General features: G+C 60.1%; 1 protein-coding gene and 1 long non-coding RNA gene across 5 annotated transcripts in view; one reads left to right on the top strand and one right to left on the bottom strand.

Annotated features, from left to right (window-relative positions):
• Nucleotides 1–1,684: 1,684 nt before the first annotated feature.
• Nucleotides 1,685–8,041, bottom strand: LOC116152766 (uncharacterized). Of its 2 annotated transcripts, XR_010382849.1 has the most exons (3): nucleotides 7,987–8,041; nucleotides 3,838–4,078; nucleotides 1,685–2,980 (listed from the first exon to the last, which is right to left on the bottom strand). It is a non-coding gene; the product is annotated as an uncharacterized LOC116152766 (long non-coding RNA). The 2 variants fall into 2 exon arrangements; XR_010382848.1 differs by lacking the exon at nucleotides 7,987–8,041 and having other exon boundaries at nucleotides 3,838–5,539.
• Nucleotides 8,042–8,167: 126 nt separating this feature from the next.
• Nucleotides 8,168–15,189, top strand: part of SARDH (sarcosine dehydrogenase) — a 63,140-nt gene continuing 56,118 nt past the window's right edge. The window contains exons 1-7 of one of the 3 annotated variants that reach the window (XM_031450910.2): nucleotides 8,168–8,274; nucleotides 8,898–8,947; nucleotides 10,358–10,716; nucleotides 11,836–12,014; nucleotides 13,104–13,283; nucleotides 13,996–14,119; nucleotides 14,314–14,414. In XM_031450910.2, coding sequence (XP_031306770.1) covers nucleotides 10,386–10,716; nucleotides 11,836–12,014; nucleotides 13,104–13,283; nucleotides 13,996–14,119; nucleotides 14,314–14,414 — 915 coding nt within the window. In that variant the 5' untranslated portion in view covers nucleotides 8,168–8,274; nucleotides 8,898–8,947; nucleotides 10,358–10,385. Of the gene's footprint in view, nucleotides 8,275–8,849; nucleotides 8,948–10,357; nucleotides 10,717–11,835; nucleotides 12,015–13,103; nucleotides 13,284–13,995; nucleotides 14,120–14,313; nucleotides 14,415–15,189 lie in introns of those variants that run through there. The other 2 variants (XM_031450911.2, XM_064490736.1) reach the window with 2 other exon arrangements.

Here is a 15,189-nt window from a genome sequence, read left to right as displayed (position 1 = left end):
CCACAGCCACCACGAGACAGCAAGGAGAAGCCTTTTCCTTGGACCTTGACGATGGGTGGAAAGAAAAAACAAAAGCTTCCCTGAGAATCTGTGTTACGGGTCGAACCGTGTCCCTCCCAGGAAGCTGTGTTGAAGTCCTAGCCCCTGACGCCTGTGCATGTGCCTGTTTGAAAAGAGGGTCCTCGCAGGTGTAGCCATGCTAAGGTGAGGTCATCAGGGTGGGCCCCAAACCAGCGTGACGGGTATCTTTACCAAAAGGGAGCTGTGGGTCCAGGGGCAGACACGCACGCAGGGAGAAGGGCCGGTGAGGAGGGCGGCGGATTTGGGGGGTGCATCCCCCGGCCAGCGCAGCGCCGGAGGCCGGGGCAGAGGCGGGAGCACGGCCCCTCAGGGCCCGCGGAGGCGGCCAGCCCTCGGACGCCCTGCTCTTGGCCCCTGGGCTCCGGAGCTGCGAGGTGTGGCGCCCTGTGACGTCAGCCCTAGGAAAGGAGGGGCTGTAACTTGGCGCCTCAGTAGGCGCCGCCTGCATTTGCACTTCCTGCGGGTCTGAAAGGCCGGGGCGCTGAGTGTGAAGTGGGACCCCAGGTGGCTGACGCTCCTGGGTGCCGGGGGGAAAAGGAAGCGCAAATGTCTCTGGAAGAATCTGCTTCCAAGTTTCAACCTCAAAGAGTTCCCCGAGGGAAAGTTCCAAGAAACACACACTCCTTGTCCAAAAGCACAGATCACACAAGGAAATAAGAGCCAACAAAACCCACAGGCTGCTGCACCAGACCCACAAGCGGAGAACAAAATAAGGGAGCTTAAAGACAGACTCGGAGGGACGGGAAGCGTGCGGAAAGAGCGAGAAGCTATGGGCGAGGAAGCTGGGAAGGCCTGCGAGGTATGGACCGGAACCCTCGGCAGCCGGGCTCAGGCTGCGCACACAGCATCGCGCGGCGGGGGCCGAGGAAGAAAGTTGTCGTGGGGCATACGCGCGGCCAGCAGAGAGGCCCGGGCCGCTGCCGGGCACAGTGTGTTTGCATTCCAGAGGGACACTGTCACCTTCACCTCTGACTCTGCGTCCCCGTAGCAGGAGCGCAAGGAATGGCCTTGTCAGAGGGAGAAGTACCAGCAAGCGACGTGGGTTCCAGCTGCTCATGGGCGTGGTCTGGGGAATGCCTGCTGCCCCGGCCCTGGAAGTCTTGGGGTGCAGGGGAAGTGGTAGCCCTGGACAGAATGGAGTTGGGGGTCCCATGGAAAGCTGACTCTCGGTGCAAGCTCTCTGTCTGAAAGAAGAGAGAAGCCCACTGGTGATGCCATTTTCAAACAGCCCTTTTTACCAAAAAAATTGTAATTACAGTGGGTGGGTCGGATGAGACGTGGTCAGAGAAGGAGTTAGTGAGCTGGAAAATAGTCCTCATGACGTCACTGGTAACGCAGAGATTAAACAAATGAAGACCGAGCAGGTGCAACGTGCATCTCCTCCAGACAGACTCAGAAGGAGAGGAAATACAGCGCGGAGGAGGGGCAGTATTTGAGGAACGCTGGCTAGCCATCTTCCAGAACTGATGAAGCTCACCAGTCCAGAGATTCACGGACCCGAAGAATGCCAAGGAGGGTTAAAAAAACCACACACACACGCAGTCTAGAATCGGCTCGGGGAGACTGGGGCGCTGAAGACAAAGGGAAGATCTTAAAACATCCGTGGAGAACAGAAAGGTTCGTTTTAATAAAACAACTTTGTAATGATTTTACAGCAGCAGTGAGGCCCAGAGAACACCTAGTACTTCCTAGTTTGGGTAACTATTTGTTTTCTGTCGCTGGTAACAAATCACTGCATGTTTAAACAATACACATCTATTATCTCGCAGTTTCTCTGGGTCAGCTCAGCTGGCCCCTCCGCTCAGGGTCTCCCAAGGTCGCAGCCCAGGTGTGAGCCGGGCTGCGCTCTCGTCCGGAGATTTAGCCGGGGATGAGCTCACTTCCACGCTCACCTAGGCTGTTGGCAGCGTTCACTTCCTGGCAGTCGTGTGACTGAGGGCCGGCTTCCTGCCAGCGGTCAGCCGGGGATGGCTCTCGGCGCGCACCCGCCCGCAGTTCCTTGACACGTGGCTGCCTCGCAGTGTGGCTGCTCAAGAGACTCTCTCCCTTCAGTCTGCTGAAGCACGATCAGGGGAGTAGACCCATCGCCGTTGTCACAGCTCCCACCTGCACTCGAGAGGAGGGTGTGACTCACGGGGGTCACCTTGGGGGGTTTCGCCACAGTAACCGAAGTGTGCCTGCTAAAATTCCTAGGGTAACACTAGAAGATCAGAAAAGCAATACAACGTATAAACTTGCAGAGGGAAAAGTTGCATCGGAATATGGAAGGAGGAACGAAAAGAAAAAAGAAACGGACGGGACAGAACAAATGTATAACACAAACAATGTGGTGGAGGTAAACACACCAGGATTTTCAATAAGGTAAGTGGGCCGAATACAGCAACTAAAAGTGTGAAGTAACTGACAGGAAGAGCGTCAGACTAGATGCTTAAAATCAGTCTCTCCGTGTGTGTGTGTGTGTGTGTGTGTTCTACAAAAGATACCTCTAAACTATAAAGCATAAAAAGTTGAGAGTAAAAGGTTGAAAAATGATATTCCAAAAGGAAACTGACACAGCTGTGTTAACTCACGTGGGACAGTTTTCAAAGCAAAATGAGTGACGTCAGAAGTCCAAAATTAAAAATTTACAGGAAATTTCCGTATGTTTGCAAATTAAGAAACATCTAAATAATTAATAATCAAAAAATAGATTATAATGGAATTATAAAGCACCTCGAATTCATTTTTTAAATTTAAATTTGATAAAAATACTCCACAGCAAAACTTGTAGGGTCATGCTGAGGCTGAACTTGAACCGAAGCCGGCGCCCTTGCCGCCGCCGTGTGTGACAGCAAAGGGCTGGCGGCGGGCTCGCTTCTCACATGTCGTCATCCCTCCAGGCTGGGACAAGCCTTGATTCCTGGAACAAAAGTTTCATGTCTCCATTAAGCATTTTCAAATTATCTATTTAAAATGTAATTTTTTCCAAGTAGAAAATTACAAATGTATTAAATGTGCACAAATTACAGGGTTTTAAAACTACAGCTCCGATCCCGGTGGCTTCTCACGGTGACTCCTGCCACCGCGGGGGGAGGGCGCAGCGGCGGGCCGCTCTCCTGCTGAGACTTGACAACATTTTGGGTTAACTCAGACCCCTGTTCCTTAGTTACAAGTTGATGTATTTATTTCCCTTAACGATATATTTATTTTAAATTTCTAGTGTCCGTCAAAATGTTTATTAGAAAAGTTCTTTTTTTAAAAAAAATCGAAGTAGAATTGATTTAGCGGTTTAGCTTTAATCCTTTAGTTTCCCTAAAAAAAGAGAACCCGTGCATTCACACAAGGTCTGCGCGGGACCTTGTTCACCTGGATCGTCCCTGGGTGACTAATGCCACGTCTGGACGTGGGCGCTACCGGGGCCGCAGCACAGATGGCTGTGCCAGACCCCTGGCCTCCGTTCCCTGCAGCTCCACACCAGTGCAAGCTTTGCTTAGGGTCACAGTCCTGCCGTGAGTGAGGGGCAGCCCATAAGAAGAGGGACAGTTATTTCTTCCTCAACTGAGAGTCTGGGTAGTGACCCAGGGCTGGGACTGGACTCACAGTGTCGGGGACCCAAGTGTTTCTGGTTTTGTGGTCCCCTGAGGTGGCCTCCTGAGCTCACCTCATGGTCCAAGATGTGGCTCCAGCTCCAGCCCCTGAATCCACATTCCAGCCAATAGAAAGGAGAAGGGGCAGGGAAGCCGCACGGCCTCTGTCTTAAAGGACACCTTCACTCACCATCTCCCTTTGGCCATAACTTGGTCATATGGCCTCGCCTGGCTGCAAAGGAGGCTGGGAAATGTAGTCTTCATTCAGGTTCCAATCACCATGGAAGAAGGAAGAAGGAAGAAGGGGAGACGGGTGGATGGCGGAGGAGGGGAGTAGCAGCCTTTGCCTCAAAAACTGCATGGCCATGAGGGGTCGGCTTGGCGGAGAGAGGCGGTTAGTCCCCCACAGGTGTGTCCTGGTGATGGTTAACCTGATTCACATGAAGAACAAGGCTTCTCAATGACCCTCAGTCCATTCACACAAGCAGGCTATACCTTAGTCATTAGATTTCGGTTCATATGCGGGAAAAAACACCCACACAGGGAGAGAACAGGTTTCTACTTCCACTGCCCTGAGGACTTTTTGGTCCAACTTAGAATTCACAATGTTGTGTTCGTTTCTGACGCACAGGGGTGATTCAGATGTGTGTGTGTGTGTGTGTGTGTGTATCTGTCTATATCCTTTGTCGTATTCTTTTCATTACAGGTTATTACAAGCTATTGATGTAGTTCCCTGCACTGGTCCAATTAATTTTATTTCTTAGGAGACAAAAACCTCTTGCTGACATCACCTCTAAACCGATTTCTCACCAACACACCCACGAGGGTGCATTTGTCTTTCCTCCCTCGTTAGTGAGTCCAGTACGTTCAGCAGAAAAGGGACAGATCGCTGTGCTCCCGGGGTCGGGTCGCACCTGGCCAGGTGAGAGCCTTGGTTTGCCAGGCCCCACGCTCTGCCCTGCAGCTCCAGCGAGACGCTGTCATCGCCAACCGTGGGGAACACAGATTTCGTCACATTCAAATAGGAATGTTCTGGACAAACGTGAGACATCACGTCACAGGAAGAGTGAAGGCAAGTGACGGGAAAAGGTGCGCCAGGCAGACGCCAAAGGAAGCGAGTGTAACCCTGCGGTACCAGACGGGATGCAATGGAGGCAGAAAGTGTCCCTACACGTGAAGATAGCGGTGCACTGGGACCCTCGTTGGGGCCGGCTGGTGCCAGCTCACAGGAGCTGACGGGGGGGCCTCTTCCCACATCCGTGTTCGGTGACATCCTTGTTGGTACCTTGAAATCGGCCCCCGAGGGAGCATTTACACCACAGTAATCAGCCAACTCTGCCCACCTGGAGAGCCCACGTTACACGTCCAGCAGCAGCCCCTAGAGAAGGAGGTTCACTAACAGTTTAACAATAAGCTGTGACAATCCTGGAGATTAATACACCTGGCAACATAGTCTCAAAACACATAAAATAAAAACAGAATTACGGGGAGAAGCGGACCCATCCCAGACACTGCTCACAGCAACAGCCGGAGCCGACGGTAATCAGTAAGGGAGCTCCCTGCCAGGGGAAGGCCGGACGGAGCCCGGGCTGTCGGTCCCCGTGGGGCTCCGCCTCCCCGCCTGTCTGCAGGTTCCCTCCTGGAGGACGGTCTCAGTCCCCTGTCTGTGTCGCCTTCTCTGGGTCCCGCTCTCCTGGGGTGTCATGCTCACCTGTGGCCACTAGGGGGCGATGTTTCCTGCGAAGGCCCCGCCTCCTTGGGCTCTTGGCGCTGGCCCAGCCTGCAGGGGCTCTGTAGCCAGAGTGACAGTTCCATCCCCACATTTGTTTCAATCAGAACATTGGAAACAAATGACGGAGTAAAGTGGGAGTCTGGGGCCCCGGCCTGAAGCTGCCCACACCTGCTGTGTGTATGCCCGGGTGGCTGCAGCCCCCCCAACCCCCGCCCCGGCCGTTCCCACCTGCCCTCGGTGTGCGGGTGCTGGGGGAGGGGTGCCCACCCGCCTCGGAGGGCCCAGCACTTCCTCCCAGATGATGAAAGGGGGTGATTGCACGAAGTCAATGTTGTTCTATCTTTTAAGGTTCTTTTGGGAAAGATAAAATCTTGGCGGTGCAAATGCAACCCTCAAAAGCTGTTCTGTGCTGCACACCAGAAATTGACACAACGTTGTAAACTGACTATACTTCAATTTAAAAAAATTGTTCTGGAAACTTCCCTGGACCATGAGCTGCCCAGGTCCGGCGCCCCTGCTGTGTTCCGCCTGCTTTCTCATCCCTACGATGAGCAGCGGTGGTCCCTCCCTCCCTTGAGATGACAGGACACCCTCAGCAGCTGCCGGCCCCGCCCCCAGGTGCTGCTGGCTGCGCCGCGGTGGGGTGGCTGGGGCTGGGTACCGGGCGGCTGGTCAGCGCTCGGCAGGTGGTGCTGAACTGTCAGTGTCCTGACGGGCCACGGGCAGAGCTCCAAGGGGAGCCCCTCCCCCTGCCCGGCCCCTGCTCCACCCTGGGCCCCTGCCCAGTCCTAGGGCAGCCTGCAGACACCTCCCTCTGCCCCGGGAGCCCAGCCAGCAGGTGGGGGTGGAGGGCTGGCCAGGCTGAGGAGGAGGCCAGCCTGAGCCAGAAGGAGGCATCTCAGGGCTGGCCCGGGTGTGTCCAGGCCAAGCGGGCCGGGGCGAGTCCCCCACGGGCCTGCCTGGATTTGCGGGCCTGGAGTCGACTATGACTGGTTTGCACCGTTGTTTTCTACAAAGTGCACGAAAAGGTAATAACGTGCAGAAAAACTTAGAAAACTTCCCTGAAACTGACAGAGCAGGGGTTATAGGCCCTACTTCCCAAATGGGGAAACAGGCTTGGTGAGGGGACACTGCCCAGACAGTACAGCAGGATGCGGCAGGACCCTGTCTCGGCATCCATGGCTGGAGCCCGGCCACTTCCCGAGCTGTGCCGCCCCCCCACCCCGAAGCTGTGCCGAGATGGGGCGGCCCATCCACCTCTCCCAGACCCGAGCAGGGCCAGATCGATGACAAACCCTGCAAAGCTGATCCACAGGCAGGCCTAGCCTTCCAGCCATCACCCCTTGTCCGAAGTCCAGGTGGACTGTGCTGCCCGCCTGCTTAGGACGATTTTGCAACAGCTGCTTGTCTCTGAGCCACGGCCAAGAGAGCTCCAGGCTGCCTCGGCTGCTGTCCTGGGGCTGCGGGGACCGCTCTGTCCCTCGCCCATGCACCCTACGTCCAGGGCTCCAAGGAGGACGTGAGCATGCTCCTTCCTAGCCCTCTCGGCCTGTCCTTCACCCCCTCCAGGGAGGGCAGCCCTGCTCCTGGCTGCCGGGCCAGGCCTGCCGTCAGCTGAGCGACCAGGCTGGTGTCCTCCTGCCCTGGGCCCCCGCACCGCCCCAGGAAGCCTCATGCTGGGGAGTCAGCCCTCTTCCAGAGGGGCCAGGGGAGTGAGTGACAATCTCTACCCCAAGGACGGGGACTGACAATGGCAGCAGCACACAGGCAGGCAAGAGCCCAGGTCACCTCCTCCGAGAGGCCCTCCTGGGTTCCTGCTGGAAGGAGAGACAGCTTGCTCAGAAGCGGCCCCGTCACAGCCAGCCTATGGCCACCCCACCCCTCCTGGCCTCTGTCTTCCTTCTGGACCCTGAGCCCCTCAAGGGCAGGGGCTGGGTCGTAGTTGTCTCGGACTCTCAGCAGTGCTCTGCTTACAGTAGGTGCTCAGTAAATGCACAGGACAGATAAACTGGCAACGAGACGGCTGGACAGCCTCGGCGGGAATAAGAGCACAGGTGTCTGTCTGGTAATAGGAACAGCGGTCCTGTCGCCGTCACCGCCCCCTGACCTGGCAGCCAGCGTTCCCAAGTTGTCAGCTGCCCACCGCTTTGCTCCCGCGGGGAGAGGAGGCCCTATTCCACACCGGCACGCGTTCTGACTCTGCACAGCCAGAGGCGAATGCCCTTATCCTCCCCAGATCTCCTCTGGGTGTCCTCTGCCTGAGTGCAGACCAGATGCCCTAGCCCCAGGGGCAGACTGCAGATTCTGGCCTGATTCCCCACTAGCTTGCTGTGTGACTCGAGGCAAGCTGACTCCCCTCTCTGGGCCCTGGCCCCCTCAACCGTGAGCACCCCTTCCCTGGGATGAGCAGCTGAGGCTGGACAGGCAGGCCCGTGCTAAGGCCTTGGGTCACCCCAGCAAGGAGCCCCAGGCCTGGCAACGCTTCCTGCCCACCCGGCTGTGCCAAGCTCCCGTCCGGCGTTGGGAGCAGGGCGGGCACAGACAGGGGTGCACGGCTCACCCAGTAACCCCGAAATGGCTGTTTTAGAGCTGAGAACGTGAGCTCACCTGCCCCGTCACCAGGGTTGAGCGCAGTTCTGCCCGCCTCAGAATTGCCCACTTGGCTGCCTCCTGGCCAGCCTCCAAGAGGCCCCGGCGGTGGGCGGTGCCTCCTGCCCCGGGGTGGGCGGGACAGGGGCTGGCGGAGCGGTGGGGGGGGGGCGCGGGCGGGGGCGGGGGTGGCCCGGGCTCCTGCTCGGCTGCTGCCTGGAAGGAAGGAGGTGGCTGCTCCACTGCAGCCACTGGGCCAGGCAGCGGCCGGCACTCGGGGCCAAGGGAGGCTGTGGCTGCCTGGAGGTATGCCCTTTGGGAGGGGCAGGGCCCGGGCCCTTTCCCAAGCCAGGGGGGTTGGGACAGGCAGGGACGTCCCTTGCCTCTGGCTGCGGTGACCCTCGGGCTGGGTGGGCATGACCATGGGATACTCTGTGGGTGGCAGGGGACCTGGGCACCCTCTCTGCCCTCCTCCCAGTGAGCTGTGCCAGGAGCTCTCGTCCACCAACCCCTCCGGCCTACAGCCCGTGAGGAGGGCTCCTCTGGGCCCCCTGCTTAATGGCTTGAGGCCCCGCCCGTCTTTCTGACCCCAAGCACTGCCAGGCTGAGAATGGCCAGGCTGTTGACTCGGGCGGGAGAGAGTTGGAGGGGGCAGCAGGGCAGGTTAATGTGGAAGCCGCTGCCCTGGCGGGAGGGCCCTGGGCGGCCCCTGCTGGGGCCGTGCCAGCCCCCACCCCCAGCCCCAGCGGGCCTGGCCGGCGGGCGGGAAGGGGCACATGGCGGCCCCCTGGCCACAGCGCTCACGCTGGGGTGGTGGGAGGGAGGGAGGAGGCTGGGCAGCCGGGGGCCGGGCAGCGCGGGCTGCGGGGCAGATGCCCGGCCTCGGAAAGCCTTCCGGACAACTCGTGATGCCGACTTTCCACCAGCAGGACACCACTCCCGGGGCTCCCGGAAGATTAAGGAGATCCAGGGAAGAAAGGTGAGTACAGACCCTTGTGGGGTGCCCCTCCCTGAAAGGCAGGTGGGCTGTTGGAAGTGGGGCAGAGGTGACAGAGGGACCGGGGTGCCAGGGCCCAACCGCCAACCCCTCATCCCCGAAGCCTCTCAAATCACCCCTCCCTGCTCCCTCCTCTGCCCCCACCTCCTAGGAGGGGGTCACTGGTGTGCAGGGCAGGGCAGTCCTGACCAGCCTGAGAGCTGAGCCCCTCACCCACAACCCGTGGTGGCTGCAGGCTTGAGGGGGCGAGCAGTGCCCACTGGTGAGGGTGGGAAATGGGGTGGCAGTGGTTCCCCCCAGCCTCCCCTCCCCCAAACCAGGCCCTGTGATATCTGCAGAAGTGGGCAGGACAGCCTGCCTCCTTGGGCCTCAGTCTCCCCACTCTGTGCAATGGGGACAACAGTCATCTTCAAGTCAGAGCAAAGAGAACGTGGCTTGGCACGGACACGCTTGGAAATGGAAGTTGACTTTTTTCTTCACTTTTTTTTTTTTTGCTTGCTTTATGAGGGGGAGATAATTAGGTTTATTTATTTACATTTGGAGGAGGTGCTGGGGATTGAACCCAGGACCTCGTGCAGGCTGAGCATGCGCTCTATCTCTTGAGCTACACCCTCCCCCAGGAAGCTGGCTTTCTTAATTGGCTAATTGATACCAGTCTCGGCTCGACCCCCTCAGGACCTCAACCACAGCTGAACCCCTCTTACTTGTCCTGCTGATCCCACAGATGAGTCCAGGAGCCCCTCTGAGGCTTCCCCTCCTCCCCGTGCTCCTCCTGCCCCCAGGGAGACAGCTCTCCCGCACCTTGTCTCCTTAGAAAGTGGGTTCCCTGTCACCTTCTCTGACAAATTTGAGGCTTTCTGGCTGGGGAGGTCTGGGAGGTCCCTGAGGAGGAGGGAGGCTGGTTACCCGTCCTCCGAGCCCCTACTTGGATTCCTAGACGGCCTGAGGGAGCCGGGAGGCCCGGACCCCACAGCTCGCTCACCTTCTGCCTTGGGTTCCAAAGGGCTGAGAGGCCAACGAGGCAGAAGTCACTTTTGTCTGTTGTTGAGATGGGACTTCCTTTGGATGATGTGTTGGATACAGGCTGGAGGGTTGGGTGTCCCTGCCTGCCTCATAGCTCCCCGACACCCACCCTGCGGCCCTGCACCACCACGCACACCGCCCCACCTTCTGTCCCCACCGTGGTCTCCCCGGGCTTAGCCGGAGCCTGGTGCGTACGAGGCCCTCAGTACACGTGGGCTGGACAAACACACGTGTGCACACACGCTGTGGGTGGGCGGCGGGAGGGAGGTTGGAGTGTGACAACACGGGGACACGGTGCCCTAGGCTCTCTCTCGGCGCAGCACCCGCGGCGCCCCTCTGCACCCCAGCCAGCGCTGACTCTCTCCCCAGCTCCCTGCGGTGCAGGAGTCGAGTCCTCATGGCCTCGCTGAGCCGAGCCCTGCGTGTGGCCGCCCCATGTCTGCGCCGGAGCCCTGCCCAGGGCCCAGGGCTGCGACCCCTGGCCAGTGGGGCGGGCCCTACCATCGAGAAGAGCGTACCGTACCAGCGGACTCTGAAGGGGGCTCAGGACCCCTCGGCGGCGGCCCGAGGCCCAAGCAGGCCCCTGCCCAGCACAGCCAGCGTGGTGGTCATCGGCGGGGGCAGTCTGGGCTGCCAGACCCTGTACCACCTGGCCAAGCTGGGCGTGAGCGGGGCGGTGCTGCTGGAGCGGGAGCGGCTGACCTCCGGGACCACCTGGCACACGGCGGGTAGGGGCGGGAGCAGGCGGGCACGGGAGGGGCCGGATGCAGCGAGGGCCCTGTTCTGGGTTGACAACCCACCACTTAGGAGAGGCAGCTGAGCTGGAGGGGAATGACACAGAGGAAAGGCACGGGGTCTGTCTGGAGATGGACAGGCTGGGGGCCCTGCGTGCCCCCTGAGTCCCTGGAGAGCTGTGGGGGGAGGAGGGCCAGACATGGCCTGGGGGACCCCGGAGGGTGTCGCTGAGACCAGAGCTGAGAGCCTGGGAAGCTGTCTGCTTAACGAGCAGAGGCCACTTCCCTGGGTGGGACCGCCCGGGATGAGGGGCGCCCACAGGGTGCAGAGGACGGGCGGGGAAGGGGCCATTAGGGTGGCACAGAGCAGAGTCCTCCTTGGGCACAGACGCACCGATGATTCTCATCCAACTGGCCAGTGGGCATGTATTAAGCACCTCCAGTGGCATGTCCCCAGGGCAGCCAACCTGCCACCTTAACCCTGGGCTACATTTGCTGGTATCTGTGGGGGAAAACATTCCCTCTCTGGCCGAGACCCCACTACGAATCTGCGGTCCCTGCACGTGGGGTCGGAAGGAGGTTCAGGCACCATGTGTCTTGAGAGTGGTCACCGCCAACCCCGCCCACCCCTGCCCCTGCCGTCCCACCCTCCCACCTCAGCTCTGAAGGGAGCAGCTTTGTGGGTGAAGAGGCTGCCTTTGGGCTTCAGCCGGTCCTGGGTCGGGTCCTGGCCCCATCATCACCTGCCCTGTAATCTTGGGCACAGAACCATTTGGTGCCACCTTAACATCTCTATAAAATAGTCATGGCTGCCTCACAGGCTGCCCGGTTACCCTGTGACAGGCTCAGCCCAGGGCTCGGTGCATAGTCGGTGCTCGATAAATGGCAGCCTTTGACGTTGTCACTCTGTGTTCGCTGCCCAAGGGCTGGGAGGCCGTCCTAAAACTCAGCTTTGACCCTGTCACCTCCTGCTCACGGACCTCTCGGGGCTCCCCATGGCCTGCAGAGAAATTCTGGGGCCCGCTGCCTGATATTCGGGAGCCTGGCCTGCGGGGAGAAGCCGGGCAGCGCGGCCGTGCTGGGGCTGACGGCGCCCGGCCCCTCCCCGGCCAGGCCTGCTGTGGCAGCTGCGGCCCAGTGACGTGGAGGTGGAGCTCCTGGCCCACACGAGGCGCGTGGTGAGCCGCGACCTGGAGGAGGAGACGGGGCTGCACACAGGCTGGATCCAGAACGGGGGCCTGTTTATAGCGTCCAACCGGCAGCGCCTGGATGAGTACAAGAGGCTCATGTCGGTGGGTGTGCACCTGCCGGGGTGGGTGTGCACCTGCGGGGGTCGGGCGCACCTGCGGGGGTGGGGGGCACCTGCGGGGGTCGGGGGCACCTGCGGGGGTGGGGGCGCCGGGAGGGGCCCGCAGGTCTGGGCTCAAGCCCTGGAGCTGCCCCTGCTGGCTGGGCCACCTGGGACAGGCGACTCTGCCTCAGCCTCTGCCTGCTCACCTCTGAAGCGGACCGCGGTTTACTGAGCCTCAGAGGCGGGAGAGGCCCAGTAAAGCGGGGTGATTGCCGTGCTCGGTGCTCAGGGAGACCGATGAACGGCAGAGTCGCACACCCCAGGAGCGGCTTCCTTAGAACGGGCGGGTTGTTGGGGTTGGGAGGTGGCCCCTTTCTGCCCCCTCCTTCCGCTTGCTCACCCGTCAGCTGGGATGGAGGCGTACAAAGGTGGCAGCCAGCCTTTCAGCTCAAGTTCTGGTGCTGCTGAGTGAAGTCTCTGCCACTTTTTATTCTCGACACTCAGAGAGAGAATCTGATTGGCTCAGCTCTCTCTAGTTGGGCGGAGCCTGTCCTGATGGGCGGATGCCTGGGCACACTTGATTGGCTGCCCTTGGGCCAAACAATGTGTTGGGGGTGTGGCCTGTCACCCGGGGTCGTGGCTGGGGGGGCAGAGGGCCACGTTGGTCTCTGGGGAGCTGGTCTGACCAGCAAACCTGGTCTTCAAGCTCAAAATATTACCCCTGTGGCGGTTATTTCTATTTCTTTTACCTAATAGGTCCTTATTATCATTGTAAGCTGTTTAGAGGTGCCAAGCACATAGACCATTATCACCCCATTCACCAGGTGCCATTGAGCAGCTGGCCCCGGGTCACAGGGCCCGTGTCACTGCTGGATGGAGAAGGCGGGGTGGGCCGAGCCTACTTCCAGCACTTCCCCGTGCTCCTTACCCTCCGGTGCAGCTGGCCTGCGAGACGGGCCACGGGGCACTGCGGCTGGCTAAGGCTCCCTGGCAGGGTCAGAGCTGAGCCTTGGAGGCCCAGGTGGGAGGGGAGCGGGGGGAGGGGGCCTGCTCCCCGAGGACTCAGTTACTTTTCTCCACGTCCCCCTAGCTGGGCAAGGCCTACGGCGTGGAGTCTCACGTGCTGAGCCCGGCAGAGACCAAGGCACTGTATCCGCTGATGAATGTGGACGACCTCTTCGGGACCCTGTACGTGCCGCACGACGGTACCATGGACCCCGCCGGCACCTGCTCCACCCTCGCCAGGGCCGCCACTGCCCGGGGAGCGCAGGTGCGATGGCTGCCCAACCCCGCGTCCCCGGCTCCCAGCCCAGTCCTCCCAAGAGCCCAGAGAGCAGAAGGCCAGAGAACAGGTGCGTTCTCTCTGCGGGGAGACCTTGAGCCAGGTGGGGCCTCTGAGCCTTCGAACCCGCTCCTGCGAAGGCCGGCCGCCCTCGGGTCTGCCTGCGATGCCGGCTCTCCTCCCTTCCCTGAGTCTGGCCCTGCTGGACAAGAGAACCTGCCTAAAATCATTTCCTGTAATTTTAACTTTCTTTTGTCTCAAATACACACAGAGTTGTGGGAAAAATTAGAAAAGATAAATGAGCAAAAAAGAAGAAAGGAGAACCCCCAGAGGCGCTCAGTGTTGCCCTTCCGGTTTCACTGCCGGAGCCTCCCCGTGAGGCCCCGTCTGCCGTCGGAAGGGAGCCAGGCGGCACCGGTGTGCGCCCTTACACCAGAGCAGATTGCAAGCTCCTGTCAGCCGCACGAGCCCTCCTTTTTGTTTTTAAGTCACTTTACAAAAAGCCCCTGTATCTGGGGATAAGTTCTCCAAGTCAAGCAATGTTGGGCTTAGTTTCCGTCCTGTGGTCACACAGCTTCCTTGACGGTGTCACGTGAAGTCTGCCCGAGGAAAAGCAGGGGTCCGGGGTCCATCTGGACTGGGGGTGATGAGAGGGTCAAGGAGCCCTCGTGGCTTTGGCAGCAGCTCCTTTCGCTCCCAGGTCATCGAGAACTGCCCGGTGACCGGCATCCGTGTGCGGACGGATGATTTTGGGGTGCGGCGGGTCGCGGCCGTGGAGACAGAGCACGGCTCCGTCCAGACGCCCTGCGTGGTCAACTGTGCAGGTGGGAATGGCCTTCCTCCTGGCTCCCGAGCGGCCACGCTGGCTACTCTCTAAACTGTCCTTTCTTAGGGAGGGGGGCCCAGGGGTGACCTGGGGGAGTCACTGCAGACAGGCCTGCAGAGGTGCCCAGTGCCCACCCAGCTGGCAGCCCCGCCAGGTGTCAGCAGAGCTGAGCTGTCTGTGTTCTGCCCGCAGGAGTGTGGGCGGGCGCCGTGGGCCAGATGGCTGGAGTCAAGGTCCCGCTGGTGGCCATGCACCACGCCTATGTCGTCACCGAGCGCATTGAGGGGATCCAGGTGAGTGGGTGGTCCCAGGCACGGTGGGGACCTGGCCCTGAACCCCAGCACTTACAGGTGGCATGACCCGCGTGGGTTCCCTCACCTCCCTGAGCATCAGTGTCCTCACCTGTGAAATGGGCACGTGGCCCCGGCTGTGTCGAGTGATGTGAGAAAGCAGTGGCAGCACAGGCCCCGCCGAGGGCGCTGGCCCCCGGGCCTCGCCGTGTGGCTTCCCACTGGCGCCCGAGCCTGTCCTGCGTGGTGCGGCCAGTCTGGCTTTGGCCGTGCTCTGCGCCCCAGGTGTCTCTGGGAACCCCTGAGTGCTCACCTGCTCCCAGACACGCCCTGGGTGCCAGTCTGGGAGGGCACGCTTCGCTTCCCGGCCCTCAGAGCCTCCCGGGAGCCCTGGAGGCGCCTCTGCCAAGGGAGGTGCGGGGTGGGGGGCCTGCATGCCCCCTGTCCTCTCCCCTCTCCTGTGCTGGTGGCTGGTACCTTCCTGTCACCTTGTCACTGACCGCTTCTCTTTCCCTCCCCTCCATCCATAGTCCCCCCATTCATTTCCTTCCTTTTGTCCGTCTCACCGTTCTCCACCCGTTCATCCTTTCCTCCCTCCAGCCCCTCATCCGTTCGTCCATCAGTTCATCTGTTTATCCATCCATTCATCTGTCCATCCTTGTATCCAGCCATCCGTCACTCCCTCTACCCATTCGTCTCTCCCGTCACCCACTCCTCCATTTGTTCGTCATCCATACATGTATTAATCCATCTAACCGCCCCCATCATTGACTGGGTA

This window comes from Camelus dromedarius, chromosome 10 (genome assembly GCF_036321535.1).
Source record: "Camelus dromedarius isolate mCamDro1 chromosome 10, mCamDro1.pat, whole genome shotgun sequence".
NCBI lineage: Eukaryota > Metazoa > Chordata > Mammalia > Artiodactyla > Camelidae > Camelus > Camelus dromedarius.
Note: the sequence above shows the minus strand (reverse complement) of the source record. Positions and strands in the feature narration are given on the sequence as shown.